The 26311-nt window shown below is 39.9% G+C and overlaps 1 protein-coding gene across 9 annotated transcripts in view; it reads left to right on the top strand.

Moving 5' to 3' along the window:
- The window catches only part of szt2 (SZT2 subunit of KICSTOR complex), a 112395-nt gene that overhangs the window by 77478 nt on the left and 8606 nt on the right, over positions 1 to 26311 (top strand). For 7 of the 9 annotated variants that reach the window (XM_044361657.1, XM_044361659.1, XM_044361656.1 and 4 more), the window contains 11 exons: positions 3293 to 3548; positions 3655 to 3734; positions 5222 to 5347; positions 6474 to 6676; positions 7117 to 7213; positions 8635 to 8715; positions 9918 to 9992; positions 17678 to 17743; positions 21030 to 21243; positions 25054 to 25231; positions 25323 to 25445. In XM_044361657.1, coding sequence (XP_044217592.1) covers positions 3293 to 3548; positions 3655 to 3734; positions 5222 to 5347; positions 6474 to 6676; positions 7117 to 7213; positions 8635 to 8715; positions 9918 to 9992; positions 17678 to 17743; positions 21030 to 21243; positions 25054 to 25231; positions 25323 to 25445 — 1499 coding nt within the window. The remainder of the gene's footprint in view (positions 1 to 3292; positions 3549 to 3654; positions 3735 to 5221; positions 5348 to 6473; positions 6677 to 7116; positions 7214 to 8634; positions 8716 to 9917; positions 9993 to 17677; positions 17744 to 21029; positions 21244 to 25053; positions 25232 to 25322; positions 25446 to 26311) is intronic. The other 2 variants (XM_044361661.1, XM_044361663.1) reach the window with 1 other exon arrangement.

The raw sequence follows: 26311 nt of genomic DNA on the forward strand, positions 1-26311 counted from the left end.
CAGCTCCATCAGAGCTTGTTTCTGCTTTATTCAGGCTTGTTTTCTGTTTCGAGCATCTCAGCAAAACTGCTGGGCCTCCTGTATTAAATATGGAGCTGTGGATCAGTATTCGACTGATGGTCTCGGCGGCACAAACCAAAACAAGATTTTTAAGCCATGTGACTAAGCATTTTTATTCTTCTTGATTATTACCACTCTATATTACCTTGCCTTGTTATGCTGCCATGATCATATCCTGGAAATACAGCCCTGTCACATCAACAGCCTTGTTTTTCAAAACGAAACACTTAACTACCTCAGTGCAATCTAGCCCCTGTCAGTTTCCATTTATCCTCCTGGATTATTTATGAGCAGCTCTGGCATAGAGAGGTCCGGATAGGAACGTTTTCACATTCTGTTGTTTTTTTTTTAAGTGTGCTGCTGCCAGTTGCAAACTGTTTGCTAAGCATCCTGTCTTCCTTCACACTCCTACTCCTCCACTCATCTATCCTCACATCATGAGTCAGCTGTCATATAAACCTCTCAGCCTCTCTATTCCCATTGGTGAGTAAGAGAACAGTGGAGCAGAAAAACTTCCAACTTCAAGCTCAGTGATTTTCATTTCCACAGCCACTGGTCAAAAGCTAGAAAGCCTGACGTGGTGTTAAAGAGCATAGGAGTATTTACATGTATGTAAGAATTTGCAGTAAGAGCAGTTTCTCCTACTATGTCAAGTTTTTTAAGGTGCGTTGCTGTTTAGGATGGAGAAAGTTTGAGAATTGGTGACTAAAAGGTTGCCGTATCCAGTCATCGAACAGGCTGGGAAAATGAGGAAAAGTCTTCTCTCCCTCAGCAACATTTTTTTTCCCCCATCACTATTATAACACCCATGCCAAGTATGAGACCACCGCGCTGTAGGTTTTCCTTATCTCATGGAAGTAATAGGCTCCTACTGTTTCTAAAAAATCCATTAAAAGCATCTGGCAGAGACACATTGCTGCTTTTCCCCAAGATAATACATCATTTTAAATAACACATCAATTTATATATGTCATCTATAATATGATTTTATATTATTACAATCATCGCTGTTGCATCAGAAGTAGTTATATTCGGCCAGAATTGCATGTGGAGATACAGTTGTGCAGATAGACATCACTTTTCATGCTGTTTAATTTAATGTACAGCACTGAACTCGGTCCCATTAAATTCATTAGATTAATATAAGTGATGTTAGGAAAGCAGGCACTGAAGCACAACTGCTGTGAATGTTCTTCCAGTACTGAGCAGCTTACATGATGAATGTGGGGAAATTATGAATTAGAAGAAGGGTGTTAAAGAAGGCTAAGTGGGGAACCCAGACCCTCACACCTTGATACAAGCAGAAAACTAGCACAGTAGTCCTTCAACATAGTACTTGAGTGTAAGTCGCCCATGTTTTCACAATACTCAACATACAAAACAGAAGAAAATGGACTTGAAGCATGAAGACACATGTGTATTGTTATCCCTGGTTGTTGGACTGATTGCATCAGTACTACAAAGACATGCAAAAAGCACATTATTCTTGATCCCCTTGGAATGTGATGGCAATCTAACATGTTTTCAAGTCTGAATAAGTCACTTTTATGTAAAAGTCACAATAGCCATCTAACTAGGTCAGACCTAGTAGCATTTCTGTAACATTTAAACACAGCAGCAGCAGTCTGAATTACACATCATCTAATGTAGAGACCAGTGCAGCACCATGTTAAATACACAGAGAGAATAGAAAAAAGCTAAGACCACTGTAATACATTTCTCACTAGCATCTACTACTGTATACTCAGTGAAAATAATATCAGTTGAATAAACTCTTAAACACATTGAATGAGCCAGTTTGACATTGCTTAGTCTTTGACTTCTCCCCTTGTGGAGCGACTGCGGAGGTTAAAAAAAAAAAACCCTCATACAACCACAGTAAAAATCACAATACCTTTATATTTTCAACTTTCCAAATAACACACATGTAAATATCCTTTCATGTTTGAATAAAGTTGTAAGGAATATTTATGTAAAAGCCACTTATGCCTGAATGACAGAAAAGCCATCCTTTTCACAGCTTTATGAAGCCAGCAATGTTATATTATAAAATATTCCATGTCTGAAAAAGGGCTTTGAAGAGAGATCAGGGAGGGAGTATGTTGTAGCCAAGAGGAGGCTGTGACAGCAGGCTTTTCACCCCGCCTTTGAGTGAGGCCATTTGGGACAAGTAGAAACACTTTTGCCTTCAGACATGGTTGGACAGCACTTTGTATGACCTAGTTTGTTTGAAGCATGCTGAGGACTTCAGATAGGCAATTATATACTGTGTAGACCGTTCTCTCTGTCATTGTTCCAGCTCTGTCTTGAAAAGGGTCCCTGAGTCACAATAAAAAAATTTTTAAACCATTGTTATTGTAATATTGTGTTCAGGTGTTGCATATTCCTAAATTAATTTGTGTTCAATCAAATGATAATGAAGAAAACCGGGGGCCAGGTAGTGTTTAGCGCAGGATACAGAGAAATGTAGCAAGCGGTGTTGTTCCTACACTGTTGTGTGTAACTGGCTGGAGTGGGGGATTTATTAGAGCAGCATTTTACAGCAGAGAATGATAGCAAATGCCCTTTCAGTCTTCCCCCTACAGCCAATTACAAAACAAGCTGAAAGAATAGAAAGAACCAAACTTTTCCTTTCCCTCCGATGGCCCCACTCTTCATCACTGCATCACTAATGAGTGCGGACAGAAGGCAGAGTCAGAGCAGCAGAAAATTTGCCTGAACAGAGCTTCATCTGTCATGGTCCTGATGAGAAGCAGAGGGAGCACCAGTGCACAGTTTGACCCTCTAGCCTGTGGGCATGGTGCAGCCAGCCCTGCCACACTGGGGCATCTGGGCCCTGAGCTGCTTCGCTGAACAAACTCGCCCAAAAGTTCCTCTCAACAGCAACCGGGGCTCACGGACAGAGCTCTGGGAATTTCAAATAATTATCAACACTTTGCTTTTTTATTATCTATTAAATATACAGTGCAGTGAATATATCATATACCATGGATCCCGTTATTAAATAAATAAAAGCCTCTATTCTCCACCCCATTGGACCACCTTAGGCCTGTGGTCACTGCTGACTTTACATATTAAAGCTGAGCATGCAGAGATTAATTGCTCTATGACAGGGAATGTTTCTGATGCTTCAGAAGCTCAAGACTTGTACATTATTGTCTGTCTATCACTGTCTGTATATTATTTTGCAGTGATTGTTGCTCCCATTTGTGATTCTCTTGTTTTTTTCCAGGACCCCAACCCATTTCTCAGCCCCTCCATGGAGCCTGATGCACTGCTGCGTAGCGCAGTTCCTCCTCTGCCCAGTAAAGAGCAGGGAAGGCTGAGTAGCTCTGTCCGAAGTCTCGCTCCACTCCACTTCCCCTCTGAGCTGCTGCCCTTTGACGAGGCTCTGAGGGACATCTGCACCATCCGACCCCTGATGGAGGGGGATGTGGTGGCCCGGCATGGGGGCCAGCTCTTGGAGATAAAAGCAGCTGAGCGTAGAGGTCAATAATGCTACTACTATTAATAGTAATAATAATGATATCATTTTTTTTTCTCTGAAGTCTGCACTGTACAGTAGAATGAAGGTCTTTGTCTTTGTGCTGACAGAACTGGAGAAACAGATGAAGATAGAGAACCTGTTTGTGACGTGGCAGCAGAGGTCCGCACAGTCCAACATGCCCATCTCAGTAAGTACCTCTGTCATCAGCTCTGACAGCCACATGCAGCCACATCCCAAAAATATCTGTTTGTATGGTTGTAACTTAAATACAGTATTGTAATAGTTGAATGCTATTTCCACATTGCAGGAGAAAGTGGATCTGATATTTGACTTCAGTGTTTTTATCAACAATGTGAACAGATCACATTAAGTCTGACATATCCATTCTAATTTGACCAGTTTAATGCAAGACAAAAGCAAACTCATTCATTTCAGATTACAACTACTGCTTCACTCACTTTACTGTCATTTTTATGACTCAGCTTGAGGAAAGATGAAGACGTGTTCTGGAGCTGTTGAGCAGAGCAACAGGGAGTTATCTGGAATGTTGCTTCATTGCAAGAAAAATACAAAGTACTGTAACTGAACTGTTTGCAATAATAAAAAGATATTGCTAAAGAAGGACAGAGGAGAATGTGGCTACAACACCAACACAGTTAAGCATGAGAGTGTTCAAATAAACCCCTGAACAAACAAGCCACAATACGATATCCTAATTTTGACAACAGTCATCATCCTGGCCTCTTCTGTGAAACATTTTGGAGTTCACTGTTAAAAAGTGAGATTGTGCATGTGCTTTTAAACACTGTTTGTCAGGGTTGAGTGAGGAGTAAGGTAACAATAAGGTGACAATCCCTCCTTTAAGCATGTATCCGGCCACTGGTTCACTTTTATAACACTTAACACTAAAATGTATTTTATGCAAACGCCAGATATCAGCCTTTGTACTTGCAGCACATGATAGCAACATATATATTTAATCATTTCAGTTTCATTACAATGTTATGGTCACGCATGAACACCAAAGGTATTGAAATTTGGCATGGAATTGTACTTTTGCTCATGGGTCAATTCAAAGATTTGACAAAATGGCATTGGACATTTTAAAAGACATGATGTGAACAATCTAACGACAAATTGGATCTGACCAGCAAGTCGGAATTGAGCATTAAATTCCTGTACTGTGAACGTAGCATAACATCAAATACAGCTAATAGGACTTGACAGAACCTGAGGGATTGGTGCCTCTCACTACTTTATGGCTTTGAGAAGCTACAATTACAGTTCACTCCTCAGGGAAATCATTTAGTATTGCCTTGTTTCAAAGTGGGGAATATCCGGGCTAATTAAAAAGGTTTCTGTCTGCCACAGCCACATCTCAAGAGAGGTTACATGGTGGCATTAAATTTATGAATTTGATATTTCAACAGACACCCACACAGCACTCTGACTCAAGCACATCTAGAAGGGGTCTGCAGTCTTACCTGGATCCAGCAGGTGCTAGCAGCCATTTCCACTGGCACTTGGTTTCAGACTGATTTCCATGCCACAGGATGAAGCACAGCTTGGCGCGGGCTTTCCACTTAATTATCTATCAGATGTGAGCTGAACACAAAGTTCTTATAGTCATGTGTTTCACCATCCTCCCACTCCCCTCTGTACCTTCACCAACAGCTGGCAGATTTGGAGACCCTGAAGCATTCATCCAGGCTGGTCCACTACTGCGCCACCCCTCTCCTCTTTGACCCTATCTTCCGCAAGCAGATCCAAGAGGAGCTGATAATCCAGCCTCCAGTGAAGGTACACCTGCCGTCTCACTCAAAAGGACAGTTACAGGAAGATGAGCTTGTGTCTTGGGTTCTTCTGTTTCAAGATTACGTTTGCCACAGTAGTATATATTGACATACTTTCTACTTTTCACTTTCTGCACTGTATGTACAAAAGTTCAATACAATTTGAGATAGTTGCACACTTAATTGAGATTAGCTCCTTATCTGTTTAAACCCCACTTTATGATTTCAAGTGATGATAGGGGGATACTTTATCTGACAATTATATCCTCATGTAGTCTTAAAGGATGGGTTCACAATTTTTCAAGTCTGTCTTAAAACAACAAGTCAGGTGCCCAAATGAACACTGAAATAGGTTTTTTCTGTAATGTAAGTGATGGTGGACAAAATCCACAGTCCTCGTTCTGTGTAAAAATGTATTTAAATGTTAATCTGAAGCTAATATGAAGCTCAAGTAGATATCTTTCAACGTTAGTCTTTTTAGTGCCAAAGTCCCTCTTTTTGTTACTATACTTCCACCACAGGAAGGAGGAAACACAAAGAGGGAATTTGATGCTAAAAAGACTGTAAATGTGTCAGATATCCACTTGATATGACTAACACAGACTGATGAAGACTCATATAAGCTTCACATCAACTTTGAAATGACTGTATGGACACACTGTGGATTTTGGCTCCATCATTTACATTGAAAGCACATTTGAAGGATCTTTTAATATCCAGTATGAACAGGAGGAATGATTACAGTGAGGAAAACCTCTTTCACTGTTCATATGGACACCTGACTGTTGTTTTAAGTCACACTTCAAAAATTCTCAACCTATCCTTCAACAATGAAAATCATTGGAATGTACCCATCCATCAATTTTCTGCTGTTGATCTGGTTGTGCGTCATGTCAGCAGCAGAGTAACCCAGACGCCCTCTTCCTCAGTCATGACCATAGATATACAGTCTAGACCATAGGTTAGTGTGTATATTGACTCATAAATCAAGAGCTCAAATTCACCATGACAATATCTGCACCACTGCTATTGCCGCACCAGTCCGCCTGTTGAGATAAAAGTCCTCCATCGCTTGGGGTAGACACAAACTCAAACTGTTGTGTAAATGAAATTGTGATTTGTGTGTGTGCCAGAAACGACATCGCTCCAGTGACTCCACAGCGTCAGGTCGGGACCGGAGCTACAGCACAGACTCAGCTGACATGCTGCCCAGCCGGCTGAAGGAGGAACCCTGGCTGCTTGAGATTTCCGGCACTTTCCTCCAGCAGTACGTGCAGTACCTGCAGAGCATGGGCTTCATTCTGGTCCAGGTCCGGCCTCAGTCCCCAGCTCGCAGGTCTGTATCTCCAAGAAAAGTTGTGACCGCTGTTTCTTTTTGTCAGTTGTTTCTCTTCTGTGTTGTCATATGTTATAATCAGTTATGGTGGTTTCCTCTGCCCACATCAGGCTGAAGTACAACCTATATCTCTATTTCTGCTTCTATTCCAGTGCTTTAGTCTCATCTCTTCCTTCAATATGAGCATTAGTCATCATATGTGTGTTGATCCTCTTCTGACCTCCGACCTCGGAGCGCTGCCGCCCCATGGCTGATGTAGCCGGAGCAGATGCGGGGCAGATGCCTGTCCTGCTTGCCTGTCACTTTTTAGGCTCAGAATGTGTGACTCACTCTGTGTTTTGTCTTGCGGGTTGGCTACACCGTGTTGGTGGTCCAGCAGCCCTTGAGCTCAGACCTGACTGACCCTTGCTCTCCACCCCATCCCCCCCCATCTCTTACAGCATCGCCCGGGCTCGTGCTGCCATGCTGAGCTCCATGTCATCAGAAGGGAGGATGTCTTTTTCTTATGTGAAGCAGAAGAGCGAGGACAGCCCTAAGGTTAGTGTTCACCCTGAAGATGCAAGTTTTTCTCGAAACACACACACATAAACACTACTGGAGATTGAGCCAGCCTGTGTGAACTTAACAATGGCCCTAATAAATTTAAAATGTCTGGTTCAAACTAAATTCTAACTGTTGACAAAAAACTGTGCTACAACCCTTCCTTTGTTCCCTGAAATGTTTTATTCTGAATATATTTTCTACAAGCTGAAATTATATTGAAAGCACATTTGAAGGGGATCTTTTAATAGCCGGTATAATAACCAAGAGGAATGATTACAGAGAGGAAAACCTCCTTCATTGTTCACATGGACACCTGACTGTTGATTTAAGACACACTTGAAAAGAAGATATCCTTTAAGAGATCAATTCCTAATGCACTTCTAATGTCCCCGTTTTGTGGAAAAATGCATTTAAAAGTTTATCTGAAGCTCATATGAGGCTTCAATCGTCTGAGTTAGAGGATATCTTCAAAAGTTAGTCTTTTTAGTCTAAAATTGCCTCTTTGTGTTTCCTCACACAGTGTTTCCCTGTTGAGCTGTGGTTGAAGTATAATAACAAAAAGAGGGAAATTTGTACTAAAAAGGCTGTAACTTGATTTGACTCATTTGGACGCTGAAGCTTCATATTAGTTCCAGATAAACTTTTAAATACATTTTTGCACAGAAGGAGGACTGTGGATTTTGTCCACCATCACTTAATTGTAAGTGCATTATGAAGGGATCTTCTAATGGTCAGTATGAACAGGAGGAATGATTACAGCAAGAAAAACAGGTTTCAAAGTTCATTTGGACACCTGACTGTTGTTTTAAGACGGACTTTAAGAATTGTGAACCCGTCCTCTTTAGAAGCAGAGCAGCAGTACTGCCACAAGCATGTGTTTTAAATGGAGGTGAGGCAGACTGTACAGACTGAAGGTTGATGAGAGTCAAAGCCAAAAGCAGGAAATCATAGATGCACTGATAACTTGTCTTTATTTGACCGCATGCACTGGAAACCGGCATGTTTCTGTCCACTCTGCAATTTCCCAGTAAACAGGATTTATAATACTGAATAAAATGTTGCAGTTTGAATGTGTTTGGTGTGGTGTTACTGAAGTAAGACTTCTGTGCTCATTGCCTTGTAGGGCAGTCAAGAAACACAGTGTATTTTTTTGTCAGGCAGTGGTAACCTTTTCATTGCTGCTAACATCAGAGAGTAGAGGCTTGGAGTAGAAGTTCTTTGTTCTTTGTGGAACACAGATAACAACTTTACCACTCACAAAAGTGGCCTAAGGTCTACTTTCTCTTTAAAGAAATTAAAGAACAGCAAAAAATGTCAGCATCCTGAGTTCAAAAGCAGCTGCATCTGCCTTCACACACCTACAGTATACCAGACAAACTGTAATTGTAAGATTGTTCTGTAAATGAACTTTGCAGACTACAGCATCTGGCACCACAGCATATCACCTGCAGAGGGCACTGCCAGGGGGCATCGTGTTGATGGAGCTGGCTTTTCAGGTAGGTTTAGGATCATGAAGCACACTCACATATCACAATGCTCATTACATAAAAACACTTTTCTGAAGTATACCACAGATTTTTATATTGACCTTCTACGTTCCAAACAGCTGCTGGTGTCAGTGTTTGTATCAAAGCCAACTTAACACATCCTTTCAAAATGGTCAACGGTCTTAAAAGTGGTTTAAAGTGTAGCACAATGTGACAGTAAGTAACAAAGCATATTATTTAACAGGGACAGTACACTGTACATGGATTGCAACAGACAACATTACTTGTCAACTAACCACCATAATGTAATAATCTGAAGCATAATTCAAATCCAGTCCAACAGAATCAGACTTTTTCAAACCGTTTCATAGTACGAGTCCAGTCTTTAACACTGGCCAATGTAAGCAGTATAGTTTGGCTCATTTTCAAACTAGATACAATATCTAGAACATCTTCAGTTAGTGTCTGACTGTTAAATCCCCTGACTGAAAAAGAAATTTTGATTGAAATTTACAAAGTCATGTTGAATATAACAGTCCCTTCTATTAGAGGCTACTTTTGACCTTGAGCCAGCACTACAGATTGTAACAAACTGCTTAAGCGGTGGTGGAGCAAATGTCACTGTGATGGATTTCCTACCTCAGGCAAGTTTCAACACTCTATTATTTGATTTTCATGTTGCACGAAAATTAAGGGTAACCACTGGACACCTGCAATGTAGAATTCAGATTGTTAGGTGGTCAACACACACACAAACACACATAGACACACAAACACACACACACACACACACACACACACACACACACACACACACACACACATATATATATACATATATATATATATATATATATATATATATGCAACCTTATTATTCCAAGAAAAACATTACAGTCAGATTCTTGTTGTCTGTTCACTGTTAGAACATTAATTAGCTGCTGTATGATGAGTGGGAAATAAACTCTTTTGACCTTTTAACAGAATGTTTGTTCAGATGGGGTTTAGGTCATAAAATTGGTCTGAATTTCCATTTAAAAGGTCTTAAAATTGCATCTATGAAACCTGCAGCTACCCTGCTTGAACAATCATAGTAAACCTTCTCCACTCACTGTACCATCTTCCCCATGGACAGCTTTATTTATGGGCCAACCACACAGTAATAATGATTTGTTTGTTAAATAACCATCCAACTGCTTCCTCTCTCCCAGGGGTGTTACTTCTGTGTGAAGCAGTATGCACTGGAGTGTTCCCGAATCCCCATGGGCCAGACAGTCAACTCCCAGGTAAATGCCTGACAGAGGTCTGCACTGCTGTGTGGATACAGAACTCTAAGTCATGCCTTTTTCTTCTGTGGGGTTTTGTAGGGACTGACAGCATGAAAGAGAGGATAAAAGAATGTGAAAGGATAAGAGAGAGTCCACACAATAATGTTACAGGAAATGAAATATAGAATGATTTAAATGTCTCTATCTTGCATGTGGGTGGACAGGTGTACTGATCTCCTTTTGTACTTGTGCTTTCACAAAGTAGGGTCCAGACACTTCCAGGGGCCCTGGAAGGGGTTCTTTTTTTATTTCAGGACTAGACTTTTCTTATAGCAAGATACTTTGACACTATCAAAGTGCAGCCAAAAAGAAAAGACAGTCCCTGACAGATGCTGGTCAGGATAAGAGGTGCATAGAAATAAATTTCTAACAAATGTCAAAACTCATAGTAAGTTATAGTATAGAATCTGCTCTAAGCAGTCATTGCTGTAGTGTTGGTTTATTTTGTCTCTGTCATCAGTGCTGTGATATCATTCCTGTGGGTTTGTTTTGGTCTAGGTCTTTGTTAATGATCAATGATGTGGTGTTTTTACACTGAACTTTCCAGAGATTACTGATCAGTCAAACAGTATTGAATAATAGTGTGTGATGTCTGTCTTTGGGTTTCTGTCGATGAAGTTTGGTGCTCTTGTCTTTGTCTGTCGTGGTGGAGCTTTTTTCCTCATAGTAACTACAGTTATCAAAGGAAAAGGCTGGTGTTGTTCTATATTTTCCTTACTGTCAACAAATCCCGTAAAAATATCAAAAACAACAATATATTAGTTCGCCTCTCCATACTTTCTGACTTCCTAGTCTGTCTGTGACTCTCAGCCCCAAGTCCATGGGTAGTAGTTGGAACTAAGATATAAATCTTTAAAAATGGCACACAAATATATAGTTTCATTTTTTAGAAGGGTCAGTAATTTTCTTAAATAGCTGGACACTGTAGTTTTTAGCAAATATCACTCAAACAGGAGGAAATAGTGCAAATCATTAATATATGATAAAAATAACAGATGTAGCATGATAATTCATCCAGGTCCTGAAAGTGTGTGATAAATATAAAATTATAATGAATTAGGTATTTCCTCACCTTAATTTTCAACGATTTGTTGACCTCAAAATCTATGTATATACTGGCATAAAACTGTAAGACTGTGTTCTTGGACCTGGGTGTATACCCACTCCAGTGCCTGGAGGTATTTTTTGTTTTCGGTTGAGGCCCTTTCAAAATGTAACCGCCTGTGAAGTTGAAATCCTGATACCCTCCAAGAGTGATTCTTCATCTGGAAAGAAAATAACTTTGCTTCAGTACTTTCACTATCCAGGGTGTTATTCACACCATGTCACTTTTCAAACTTCATTGGGTTTTCCAATCCGAACTGTTTCATGCCGTGCATTCCCAGAGATGTACTGCAGCAGGAAAAAAAAAGAAGACAAACATGCAAAGCTGCCTGGTCTCTGAGAGTTCTGTTTCACTTTTACTTGGAAAGATAATGTTAAAAAATGATAAAGTAACGTTTTTTTTTATGGGCATCGGTACAGAAACAGAACACTGTATTCATGTCTCCAGACAGTGGAATTTTGTGTTCTGTATATATGTATATTAAAGGTATAGGAAGCATAAAATCATTCATTTATAACAAAATAGGTGTTGTTTATGTTGTTCAGCCATCAGAGTAGTCATCAGTTTTCGTTGATCATGGATAATTAATTGCTCCCATGTTATTTCTTAAATTTTCCTATCTTTATGTTCTGGTTTGGACACTGAGTTTTAAAACACTCACACTGAGACAAAGGTCTAGAACAGATCTTTTCCCTAGTTGTCTCCCCTGATGATTGATAGTCATTCAACTAATTAGTGTTGAGAGAACGCTGACATGACCTTTTGTGAAATGTTTGCAGTGCAAGGAGAAGAAACTTGTATACTTGGCTTATTTTTGACCATAGAAGCCAGGTCACAGCATTTTAAACTGTGAAAATTCACAGTGAAATCTGTTCATGTCAAAGGAATCACATAAATTACTGGATTCACTTTTGAGGGAAAAGTAAATCCATGCAAATTTTTCATGTCAAGTTCAACTTTAGTAAACTTTAACATGCAAATTCGCGCTATTGACCAACAGCGAATCGTCTTGACAGGGCTGACCTTTGAGAGAATGGAGAGCTATTCAAAAGTGAAGAAGCTATTGTAGCCTCTTAACTGTGTTGCACCATCCACTCTTACTTAACTCTCCTCTGTTGGTGTATAAACTGCTCCACAGAGGAGACATGATTTTAAGATGGTTATGAGACAGAAGTGGATGGTACAAATGTGTCTCGAATAAACTTTGTGACCTTATTGTCCCATTAACAACTAATCTAACTAGCTAGCTCGAAGGGCTATCATAACTGACTCGTGCTAGCATGTTCCAGACTGACTAGTGTTTTATTAACAGAACAACATATACATACAATTTATGTATAATATGTACTGTTTTTATAAAGATATCTGTATATAAAAAGCTACAGTAGTTCACCAAGCAACTGTGAGAGCAGATCATCAATTTTCTAGCGCATCTATTTTGTGAAGATGCACAGATTACTTTCATGGTGCCACTTTCACCAACACAACAGGAGCTTATTCAAAATGAGCTCGAGCTGAATACAAAACAAACCAGGCCAGAACCAGACCGACTTTGTTATTCCCACCATCTTCCCAATTTTATTTACCTTCAAATATATTAGTATGTTTAAAGAGAGCTCGCACAAAGTTCAACACTACTGTGTTCTATATGTTAAACTGCAATTTTTGTGTTCTGTGCATAAACAGAAATGCAATTTCTCACATCTCTGACTATGCATTTTTGAAGGAGCTCAGGCTTTTCAGTCATAACTCAAATCCCATCTGCCAACACCCCACAGGTTAGTTGTCTTGCTTTCAGTCCTGGTTCTATATCAGGTGAACATCACTCACTGTTTGCCATCTCTCCCACTTGTGACTGATCCATTTTCAGATTTGAGGACCAGTGTACTTTGATGTGACAGAGAGAGAGATGTCTTCAAAGATGTCATGGTGTTTCTTTCCCTGTAGTGTTGTCAGAATGTCTACAAAGTGATATAAGAGGTCGACTATCATAAAAGTGTCAATGGCTTTATGCACAACCTGATGGCAAAGGGTTTAAGTGGTGAGAAGGGAAGGAAGAATGCATTTATTTCAGCTGTTGTGTAAGCTGAGGATGCCACAGGTCCTTAAATATCCTGAAAAAGTCTGCAAATGGACTAATTAGGCCTAAATAAACAGTGAATTAAATGAATTGTCTTACAAACAAATTGAATTGTCTTTCTGAAACCCAGAGATATACGTATGTGAGAGAGGGATTTATAATTGCAGTTAGTGTTTATCTGTTTTCCATGTATCCAAGTCAGAGGCCATGTTAGAGTGGGAGTTTTAATTGGATGCTGTTGCCAGTAATCCTCAATCGCCCTAATGTGGACATCTTTGCTTTGCCCACAGTTCACATGCTATCAATGCTCTCGTGTGCCATATGAAACAATATGTAGCAGTTCAGTAATTAAATAATACTAATTCATTTATGGGTCAACAATACAATTTACAATATGATGATGAAATGACAGCATAAATATAAATGTTAGTAAAACAATCAGCTATCAACATATTGGAGTGGATGAAATGAGTTTTGGTATGAGGAGCTCAGAGCCCATTTTTGTCCTCAAATCGGTGATTGGAACAGAAATTAAACCAAAACAAGAAAATAATGTTTTTTGCTTGTTTGTCTAAAAAAAATATCTCAGAAGCTAAACGTTGCCGGATAGTTTCCTCTTTCCTGTCAAGTTGATAACTAGAGTTTTTTAGTTTTGCTATGCTGCTCGACATAATGAGCTCAGGATTTATCAGGACAGCTGCTTTACTCCAAACAGTTTCAACCTGGACTGTGTGTGTAACAGCTGACCTATTGGATGTGTAGAAGAACACAGAACATTCATTAACATTAGATCCTGACTGATCCTGTCGGCATGTTGGGAGATTTAAATTATCAATGAAGTTACACTGCTGCTGTGCCTTGTGTGTAAATGCGCTCCCAATGGAGAGATGCAGCTGTGGGGAGATCGCTGCATATAACTTTATATTTGTTATATACAGTAAGATAAGTGTAGAGCGGGGAAGTGAGATCTAATCACAAGTGGTCACTCAAGACGCATGTGGAGACACATGTTAATGCCAGGTGTAAACGGGGCCACTGAAAGTTTTGACCTCTATTTTCTTGTCACTGAATGCATAATGTAATAGAAGAGTCTCCCAGAAATTGATGGATGTAGATGAGGAGTGTCTATGTAGCACAGCAACTACTGGTATAATGGTGTAACAGTTAAGTTTACCAAAGAACAAGCCTCTATTTGTCACACTGATGTTAGGCTTTAACTGTACCAAAAAGTTTGGATGAGCCCCCATTTATCACAAACTGGCTCAGAGTCAGACAGCCACAAGAGGCAATGATCGAGGTCCAAGCAGATTGTGAGCATTTGGATGCTTGTTTCTAATTTAATTGACAAGAAGCAAAACTCTTGTTTTTTAAAAATAATTCATTGTGGTCGTCACCATATGCTGATGCTCTGTTGAGGTTTATAAATCTACTTTCAAAAACATTCGATGTAGCTTATGATCTTCAGTGAAGACACATTTCACATGACTACATTTATTGCTGTTTTTGTAAAAATTGATTGGCTTGATTAATTGAAACAGATTGATGTATCAAGATTTCTTTAACAACTTAAGATCAGTGAAGTCTGTAGATGATCTGACTATGTTTAGAGACGATTAGCCCAGTGGTTTCTGATGAGATGTTGAAAATAGGATTTTGAGAAAATTGAGAAAAAATCGTAAAAATTTGCAGAACACCCGATGCAGATGACTCTAGGCCAAACCATTTCGGAGATCATTGCGAAAACATAAACTTGATTATTACAGCATCACCTTGAGGTCAGTATGTGTCATTATTTATGCCTGAGTAGTGGGTGGAATTTGCAATCCACCTGCCAATTTTGATGTTTCTAGGTCTTTTAGCAGAGAAAAATAATAGCAAGAGGAAATTTTCACAAGGTCACACTAGGCAACCTTCAACTTAATATGACCTCAGTAAGCACTTGAAAACATACCACATGCATGAATTGCTACATTGTTGGCAAGTAGGACTTGGCCACCTGGGTATTGTAATCCTGGGCTTTGTATCCACAGAGAAGGTGACTTAGTGACTGCGCCACTGGGGAGACATGGTTTCCACACACCTTCTCACAACTTGACACAATGACATGACATGTGCAAAATGGATATTTTTGTCTTTTTAAATGTAAAATGCATACAACATTTGAAAAAAATCACACATCATTCTGCTGGTTTCAGGTGTGTTGTCAAATATTTTGGTTAAGTTTGATCAAACATTTGGCGAAATAGGAAATGATGTGCATACAGTACTAATTACAGTCAGACACAGAATGTCACTGCGGAATGTCAATCATGGTAGCACATGAATGAAGACTTGTGGAGATATAGATGTTAACTGATTTTGTTCAGATTTCTGAACTGATTATAGGTTGCAGTGAGACAAACTTTTGTGTTGAAAAAATGTCAGCTCTGTAGGACATATGGTGAAATTTAAATGATTTTTGGAAGTTTTGACTGCAATATTGATGAAAATGCTTATAAGAAACCACCCCCCTTTTCACCAGTCATGACCGAACTTTATACAATGAATTGTACATGACAGTAGAACATGTGGAAAAAATTTCAATCAAATCAGCATAGCTAATCATGAGATATAAACTTTTGTATTTGTGGTGCCCCCTAGTGGCAGAATATCCCAGGACTGCGCAGCCAATTTTGATTTATGAGTGTTTATGTAAAATTGAACTTAAAGACACAGGTTTAAAAATATGTAATTTCAAAAGCATGTGGAATATCAAAAACCTGAAAATCCTCCAAATTTGATGCTGATTGGTCAAAATTTGTAGGAGGAGTAACGAAAAAAACAGTTTTGTCCTAATTCAAAATGGCAGAAATTCTATCAAGGAACAAATGGGAGTGGCTTATATGGATATATTCCTCTGGACCCACAGCATCCAGGAAATCATTTTGACTTACGGCACTTACAGTTCAAAGTTGTAGGCTAAAACATAAAGTTTGTTGTGTGTGTGTGTATATATATATATATATTTATATTATGCATATTATATATATATTTTAGTTTGGGTTTTTTTGTTTGCTGTTTTGTTTTTTTTGCTTTTTTGTTTTTTGTCAGAGAAGTGGGTGAGTTTCCAACCTATCTGCCAAGCTTTAGAACTGTAGCTGTTACAATTTCTGAGACCCAGATACTTTTAGGGCACAAGAAGAAGAAAAATAATCCTAATAGATACAACAGGTTTCCAGCAGTGATAACTATGTGAGTTAGTTAGGTCAGTAATGAATGCAGTGTGTGTGATGCATGCAAACAAAACACAAAACCTGAACTGAACTGGTTTCTCGAAAGCCTGGGAGGAAGAGAAGAGAAAGAGATTAACGATGAAGCCTAGGCTAAACTACTCAGGTACAGATAGTTTCCTGATGTCCTCTCCAACTTTGCCTATTTAATTGGTTCCTGAGCCAAGAAGCCAAACCAGTTACACAAGCAGAAGGCAGAGAGGAAGGGAAGTCACAAATACAAGGTAGTCTTTTAAACAGATACTGTGATCAGCCTTTTCTGCAGTAGTTGCCCTCTGTATGTCCACAGGACAGGTACATGAAAGAGGAGACACTGCTCATCTTCATTACATCACCTCACACGTTTAAATGTTTGACCAAATTGTAAAACACTTCTGTCCTGCATTTAACTATTTACATATGTGTGGATCCATATTTTTCTTCTTTCCACCTCAGAACCGATGTCCTAAACCACACAGCACAGATGGACTCTTTTCTTTATTTACCACAGTAGAAGAAGTTCATTGTTGTCAGTCCCTGTTGTTTTCTGGACCTACTCTCCTTCACATCATGCTTTGTCAGAGAAGTGATGGTGATCTGTTTCATCCATGCAGTGTTTAGAACTGAGAAATAAATGTGGAGTGGAAAAATGACCATGACTGAGCAATGAGTCAAGCTTTAGCTAAAGTCACTGGCGTTGTCAACATTTTTGTGATTGCTTCAAACTTAAAGGCCCTCCTCTGCCTTCACATGCAGGATGTGTAATGTTAGTATCAACAGTGGCTTTATCTTTAGCTTACTGCAGCAAATTAATGGTGCAGGAAAGAAAGCAATTAGGCCTCTGCTGTGACAGTCTCCTGGTAAATACTGATAAATAAGACAGTACTATGCACAGTTGGACTCTCCTGTCACCACCACTACGTTAATGTAGCAGAAACATTTAAATATATACAGGCATTGATGTTTTACACATAAACTACCGTAAATCTGGTGATATTTGCTCACAACAGACATTAATTTCTTATATTGACTTCTGAGCACACAGCTCTATTGTGTGTCTCATGGGATTTGTGTAGTATGGAGAGGCTTTTAGAAACCATTTTCCAATTTATGATTGTGGTATTCCCTCAGTCTTCCATTCTCCTACCTGTCCATCTGTCTGTGTGTCTGTGTGTCTGCCTAGTCCCACCTCATGTCATCTCTCCATCAGGGCAGCCTCCTCACCAAACCTCGTTGCAAGCCGTTTCCAGATGCCACCCCAGTATCTGACTGTGCGGTATGTCCCAGCCATTCTCAAAGGAGGGGTGTCTCACTACAATCAGGCTTCACCCCTCCCCGCCGCTCTGCTTGCTGCCATCAGTCCTGGTCTCTTCCTTTTCCAAATCTACATGTCTGTCCTTTTTGTCTCTTCGGGGATGGATGGATTTCAGTGTCTAATGAAGTGTGCATTCAAACCTGCGGGAGCTACGGCCCCCACAACATAGAGCTTGACTGTTACAGTTAATAGTAACTACCAGGTGTAGATGGATTTAGTTACACTTGGGCAAAGGTTGAGTATTTTGAGGTTCAGGCCTGAGTCAAGCTCCTTTTGTAATTTCTTTTTCCTTCTTGACTTTCAACAAGCTGTCTGTCTCCGTGCTTGCTGGTTTGGGTGTCGTTGGTATCTCTGCTTGTGATTCGCTAAGTGCCCGTGCCATTTCTTTGATAATCTTACAGTGTTTCCCTCTTGCATCTTTAATAGCTCGGGGATTGACTGGAGCCAGAACTTTCTCCCAGGGCTTTTTCCACTGTCAGCTTCATATCGCTTTGGTTTTAAAGGGTCAGTCATTTAAAAACGCGGGTCTGAAAACTGCTGTTGCTCTGCCAGCTGTAGAGGATCGTATTAACAGACTGGACAATTGGATTGGATTTTCTGGCTCTGAATCTGTGTAATTCATATTTATTTTAATAACTGCATATGTGCAAAGAGTTCCCCAAGGTTCCATTGTTGGGCCTCATCTGTTCAAACTTGACATGCTCCCACTAACTTAAAGTAGGCCACACAATTGTATCTATGCCATAATATGTGCAGAAGGTACTAAACTTAACATAGCTGTAGTTTCAATCAGTGATTGGATGTGCTAAAGAGAAGAAAGATTAAAAGTCAGTGCTCACCTTGAACCCCTTTCACTTAGTCAGAAATCCTAGTCGTTAACACATAAAGACCTATCACCTTTAAAATATGGTGAAAACTGAAGGAGGTATGACTGAGAAATCTCAATTTTTATTTATATAGCGCCATATCACAACAAAAGTCATGCATAAAAATAACCAATCTGACAAGGGCAACAGACCCACACGGCTATATGGGCCAGCTGATTAACTGTAGCTTTAATGTCAATACACACATTGCAGTCAGCTTACCAGCATGTTACACTGCAGCATCTCAAAATAATAAATGATCTGTCTTACTGGTTAGTAGATGAACTTCACCTTTTCCCAATATCGGCCAGATTAACATGGCTGTTAAACACAAAACATCCAAACAGTTATAATGCAGAAAAAGAACCTTGTACAAGCATGATTGCACGGCTCTTTAAGAGTTGTGGAGGAAGGCTGGAGGTTTTTATCTGGTGTCACAACAAGGTCAGAATATTTCCACAATGCGGTAACCTTCTCTAAATCACTGGGGATGTTAAGAAGTTCCTCTTTTGGAAGTTTTTGCTTTATTTCATCTATTACCGACCACTTGCTCGCCAAGCTACTGCAACGCAGCGGCTATGCTCTGTTTCTCGTCCCACTTCCCAGCCGGCATTGCATATCTACTTGCAACACATGACACACATCATCACAGGTGATCGGCAGAGAAAGAAAGAGATCACTTTCTTATTCAGTTAGATCTGAAATTAATTTAGTTTTTGCTAAAAAAAAAAAAAAAAAACTAAAAAAAAAAAAAAGCCTGAATTGAATGTGACCCGTTGTCGGGACCTGACGGGTACAGGTCCGGTTGCTGACCTGAAGTCCACACAACACCTTTTGTAGGCTGGAATACTATTTTGGTGCCTTCATATGACTGTCCAGAAACACTCAGCTGCAACTCATTTACAACTCTGCCACCAGAGTTCTGTAAGCAACACATTATTACCGGCCTCAAATCACTGCACCAGCTACCAGTGTGTCAAAGGACCGATTTTAAAACACTATTATTAAATACTACTATTACTATATATACTGTGTGTATATATATATATCACATCATAGACATAATGATATAGTGTTTGCATGTTTATAAAATACATGTTGAATTATTTGTTTTCCAGGACATGAGTATGCAGAGGTACAACCTCGAAGTAAAACCATTTTTAATTTTCCCGTCAATGACTAATCTTGTGCTTTTTTCCAATCAACTTGCTTTGCGTATTTTCTTCCTCTTGGATGACCCCAATGATTACAGCTTTTCCCGTCTACGTAGCCACTGTCATTAATTGAAGTTCCACTGAGCCAGGCTGACAGGAGACGAGCCGCAGCCCTGCGACTCAACCTAACAATTTTCTCTTGTCAAAGTTACACGGGGTGTTTAATTAGCTAGAACATGAACCGTTTGGGATTACAGGTTAGGGAATAATAAATGTAAGCTTGATAGTCAAGAGGACACACATAGGAAAATTTTGTGCCTCCGAGCTAAAGAGCCTGCTATCTATGGAGTCATAGATAGCAGGCTAAGAGGTCACACTTAATTTGTCTGCCAGACTGCAGGAACACCAGTGGGGAGAGAAAAGTTAATGTTCATCTTTTTCATTTGTCTGTACCAAAAGAATATTCCTCTTATCTCTGCGGAGTGGATGGTGATGAAAGTCGCCTACCCTTTTGCTAGTGTTACAACAGTCTGGACAAGTGCTGAGGCAGGAAAAGGTGTGAGACACTGACACACAGATGAAAGTTTCTGCTGGATAAAGAGAGCTTTTTTTTTTCCTCGCCTCTTTGATTTGATAAAGCCTATTTGTATATGTTCCAGGCAAATGGTCCAGATGAAAGTAAATGCAGGAGTAGCATTTAGCTCTCCCTGTAAACTCTTACTGCGCTGTAATTAACTGTGCGCTGTAGCCTCGCAGTGAAGCCATTTGCATTTGTAATGAATGCTTTTGTCAGTCCCCTTTTGATGTTTGAATTTAATTAAATAAGATACTATTATGAATCCGATTGATATCAAAGTTGCTTACAAAAGGCTCTCACCAAGGAGTAATGGGAGTAACAGGAGCAGCAGGGCCTTAAGGTGCACAGCAAAAAGCAGGTGAGGCAGGGAGCAGCTGTAACGGCAGGGTGTTCCTCTTCAAATGCAAAACAGGTTCATTAATGGATGATTACACAGATAACCGTTCAGGGAAAGCCTCATCTGCCAGTTTCTATTGATTTTCCAGAGCGCTTGATGTAATGAAAATGATCAGACTTGAGTTGGAGTCAGAGCATCCCCTGCAGCTGAGAAAATCCGTGTTAGTTGTGGCTTCTTTTGCCCCGCAGACAAACTGTGATTATCAGCTAGTCATGCTGTGCTGCTAACAACTGTGTCCACCCCTCTGTTTTAGCTTTCCATGCTCTTCACTGAGGAATGTGATAAGGTACGGGACCTGATGCACGTTCACTCCTTCAGCTACGACTTCCACCTGCGAGTAGTTCACCAGTACTTAGTTGGCTGCCACATGACGCTGCGCCAGGGCTACCAGCTCACTGACTTCTTGGATGACTTCATCTCCCATCATCCAGATATTCCCAAGTTTGGCCGCAACCACGTCTTTCAAGGTGACTGGGGTGTAAATTCATATTTTATATCAGTACATGATCAATTTTGGGCATGCACACAAGTTCTAGAGAAACTGCCCTACAACTTTAGTTTCTCTGGACATCTAGAATGACCAGCAGTGGGCACATTCACTAAAGGTATGCTCTGGAAAGAGAAAACTGTATTATCCAAACAACTACATCTTAAAGGACAGGTTCACAGTTTTTCAAGTCTGTCTTAAAACAATAGTAAGGTGTCTAAATCAACATCGAAACAGGGTTTCCTTACCATCATCATTCCTCCTGTTCATACTGACCATTAGAAGATCCCTTCATAATGCACTTACAATGTACTTGATGGAGGACAAAATCCACAGTCCTCCTTCTGTGCAAAAATGTATTTAAAAGTTTATCTGAAGCTAAGATGAAGCTTCAGTGTCCAAATGAGTCAAATCAAGTAGATAAATTTCAACGTTACAGTCTTTTTAATGCCAAAGTCCCTCTTTTTGTTACTATACTTCCACCACAGCTCAACAGGGAAACACTGTCCGAGGAAACACAAAGAGGGAATTTGATGCTAAAAAGACTGTAAATGTGTCAGATATCCACTTGATATGACTAACTCAGACTGATGAAGACTCATATAAGCTTCACATCTACTTTTGAATTTGAACTGAACATTTTGAAGGAGATCTTTTAATGGCCAGTATGAACAGGAGGAATGATTACAGTGAGGAAAAATTGTGAACCTGTCCTTTAATACTATGTGATTAAGTGAGCCTAATTCACAAACAAGGTGCAACCACAACTTCCTTAAGCAATTGTTTTGCTCAATGTTATGAATAAATTTGTTCGTTCAACATGGCTGCTATTCTTGCAAGATACAGATATATAGTCAGCAGTGAGTCAGGTAACCAAGGACATACATTCATCTCAGATTTTCAGATCTGCTCCCTTCATGTCACCATGAAGAGGATACTTGTCTGTGCAGTGGTTTTGTCAAAGACTCATTTGCAACCACCACATGGTTTGTATAGATCTCTTTGTGTTCTTGAAAAAAGAAGAAACTGCTCTGCTGCCTTGGCCCTATCAACTGAAGTGTTCAAATTATGCAATCAGCTTTTGTAATCTAACAGAATCTGGAATACTGGACACAGACTGAACAGGATGTTACTTTTAATCTGTGACTACGTTGCCATGTTCCTGATTTAGGAGTAAGATTTGGTTTGGAACTGGTTTATTACAACCTGGGTTTATTTTTATAGCCCTGGCCATCAGCCAATATACTCTGGAAAGTAATAGCTGAGATGTGGGAACACAGTGGCATCGCTAATAGTAGGTCCAGCAGTGCAAGAAACACAAGCAGTCAGAAGATCTAAACCACTTGATCTGGAAGTCAAACTGAAAGTGAGTGCAGCTGAAATGTCAGTAAATATACCTCACTGCACAAGAAAACCTACCAGAATGCTCACAACTACGAACAAAGTTGAAGCAGAAAGTGAGTCTAAACTGTGAAGGACAATTTGGGTAATAAGCACTAATCCTGGTGAGCAAAATCTTACCCTGGCATAGATGATAGAAATGAGGGGCAGAACTATGAAAATAACATCCAACTTGTAATAAACCACAGAGTAACTACACCCAGAGTAACAATCCTACTTCACTGCCATGTAGTGGTTGCTACACACTCTCTCTCCACCCTGTCTAGTATAGCACCTCACAATATACAGTTGCTGGACACTTAATCACTACTGGGTCCACACGTGAACCTCCTGTAGCTGCAATCATGGGAGAGGTCAGAGGTTTGACTGACTTCTACCTTTCAACCTATAGAGACCAGTGCAGCAGAGTTTTTCCTCCATATAAGATTTGGTGCAAAAATGCTTTTCAACTGACCTTTAAAAGACCTTTCATGGCTGTTCCACATCTAAGCTTAGTTATACCACAAACAACACTGAAACTGTCTCTGGCAAAAAGTAGAATCCGCACACTATTCTCTGCCCCCGCTATGTCTTATTTATTAATTTATTCACTGTTGCTGTGCAACATTTTGATCAATCGGATCTTCTGCAGACACAGACATCACATTATACACGTCTCAACATGATGGCAATCTACAACAAGTGATCGATCTGCAGAAGACAGTGAAGTGATCATTGAGAACAGGTGTCACAATTGGAATACAACAGAACAGAGAGACAGGACCCTTCCACAAATACAATAAAATATATAAATGAAAGGGAAAAGAATTAATACATTTATACAAAAATGAATAAATAAGAAAATAATAATAAAACTAGAAATACCACCTAGTGGTTGTATGCCTTCGCCAACCAGTCGAGTTGCAGTTTACATTCCATGTCTGTCCATATAATATTTATCATGAGGACTTTGAAGGAATTTAATAAAAGGTATTAAGAGTATTTTCCTTGTATGTGTTTACATGCTTGGCCAATAAAGCTGATTCTGACAGAACACAAAGTTGTAGCCATGATAGTAGACAATGATTCAGATATGGATGTTGCTGCAAAGAAGCTACAAATCGTAAAACGTGGATGCTTCACACACATCTTCAACCAGGCAGCGCAGAAGATCTAAACAATCACCACAGTTACAAGGTGGGAACCAAGATGAGCGTCACAAATTCAGTATTAGACCAAATGTGAAATCAACAGAAGGGGTTCTGTTCCTGAGTTATGACGTTGAATAATGGCCAGAAAAATGTTTTTGCAGAACATTATGATGTCACAGTGGCCTTGACCTTTGACCACCAAATTCTGATCAGTTTATCCTTGAGTCCAAGTGGATGTTTGTGCCAAATTTGAAGAAATTCCCTCAAGGCCAAAAAACATAATGCCTCTGGCCACCGCTGTCACCAGCGCAAAGGCATAACAATAGAAATTTTAAATATATATTTTTAGAGAAGTTTTTTGTTTTTTAAATAATAGTTTACCAAAAAGGTTTCACATTCTAAATTGAGAACTTTTCAGCATAATGTGTCAAGATAGTATAAATGTAAAAAAGCCTCTCTCCTCAATAAGATATTATTGATGTCATCCCGTCTTCTAGTTCAGTTCAGTTCTTTTTTGTTCCACAAGAAGAAAGTCTTTTATAAGCAAAGCAGCGTAAAAACACAAATACACGAAACAAACACAATAAAAACACAGTAAGACAATCTGCTACTATGCACGGAATTCAAAATAAAGGATGATAAAAAAGTAAAATGCTAAGCTGTGTGAGGAACCAAGAGGCACTTTATAATGATTTAGAATGAATACACTTGGACATGCTCTATGCCATTGTGTTCAGGCAAGTGGGCTGCCAGTGGCTTTTTGAGGTCATTTGTATGCACACTGCCTCTGTGCAATGCTGTGGTTTTCAAACATAAGCTGGTCATCATTGGCTTTTCATGTGTGACTATATGACATTGTTTGTGTTACAGGTGATTATTCCTGTTATCTTTAAATACTCTGTTGGTGGACTAATGTCACTTTTACATGTAATTGCTTTAAGTTAGTGAATTTGAGCTATCACCTGCACTGTACATCAAGCATCTCCTCCAGCCGGTCTTCCTCTCTCTACTGCTCACTGTCAGCAAAAAGAGAATTTCATTAAAAAATCTTTAGAGAAAATCTTTCAAATTGCTTCACTGCACAGAAAAGAGATGAGTTAAATCCTAACTGCGAGATTAATTTTCCTCTTTGCATTAGGTGTCATTGAAGAGATAACAGATAGATACAGTATTTGGGCTTTAAGCCTCTGTGGGTGGGCAGGAAGAACTGGGATATACTGTGATTATCTTTCTGAGAGTCTCTGATCCTTGTACATCAGGGAGCTTTTCCATCTCCACTGGGATGATAACTGCTCACCAGCTCTACAATTACATCACTGACCACGCCAGCACTTACGGCATGAAGCCCCTCCGCATGTCTAAGGCTGCAGTCACCACTGACAACAAGAAAGGGACGTCTGACCTGCATGAGTACGCACTTGTGGCTCTGTGGAATAGGTAAAAATACTTCTGAAGAACACAATAGAATTCTTCTTGCATCAAATGCTTTATTTGAACTTTTCCTTTCCTTTTTTCTGCCTTGCTTTAGTTCGGGCTCTTACAAGGATCTGGAGGGCCTGCATCACCATGATGACTTTGATGTGTCCCTGGTGGTGTGCCATAATGCCGCTCCATTTGAGGAGCAGTCAGACGGGGAGAGGCATTTGCTGAGGTAAGGAGGACTACATTAAAGACTGCATCAAGTGTAAAATAATAATAAGCTAACTGGTGAGAGCAGAGTGCAGCACTACTGTTACGCCGTGGCTCTCACCACAGGTCAAATCAGTTTTATTCACATCGCACCAGATCACAACAGAAATTATTTCAGGGCACTTTTCACATAGAGCAGGTCTAGACCATACTCTTACAGTCTAGAGGCTCAACATTCCCCTGTGAGCAGCACTTGGTGACAGCAGCAAGGAAAAGCTCCACTTTAACAGGAAGAAACCTCTAGCAGAACCAGACTCTAGGTGGGCAGCCATCTGCCTTGACCAGTTGGGTTGAGAGAGAAAAGAGGGAGAGGGGAGAGAGACACAGAGAAGCACAGCAACAACAATACAAACAATAACAACAACAATATTCATAGAAATATGACTAATAATAATAATAGTGGTAGTAGTGGTCATCAAGCTGGACCAAGGGGACAGCAGGCAGTCTGCATCCGAAGGTCATCTGCTAGATGATAAAGCACAAAACTAAGGGGAAGATGCCAAGTTAGTAACATGCATTAATGGTACATAAATGCATACAGATGGAGAGGGAGAGGAAGAGAGAGGAGCTGAGTGCACCATGGGAAGTCACCCAACAGTCTAGGCCTATAGCAGCATAACTAGGAGCTGGTCCAAGGCAAGCCTGGTTGGCCCTAACTATAAGCTTTATCAAAAAGGAAAGTTTTAAACTGAAGGCTCTGCTTCTCATTATACATTTGGAGTAAGTAAGCCTGCATTCTGGGAGAGAAGTGTTCTAGTGGGATAATAGGGTACTATGAGCTCTTTAAGATTTGATGGTGCCTGACCATTAAGGGCTTTGTAGGTGAGA

The sequence above is a fragment of the Thunnus albacares genome, chromosome 9 (assembly GCF_914725855.1).
Source record: "Thunnus albacares chromosome 9, fThuAlb1.1, whole genome shotgun sequence".
In the NCBI taxonomy this organism is placed as follows: domain Eukaryota; kingdom Metazoa; phylum Chordata; class Actinopteri; order Scombriformes; family Scombridae; genus Thunnus; species Thunnus albacares.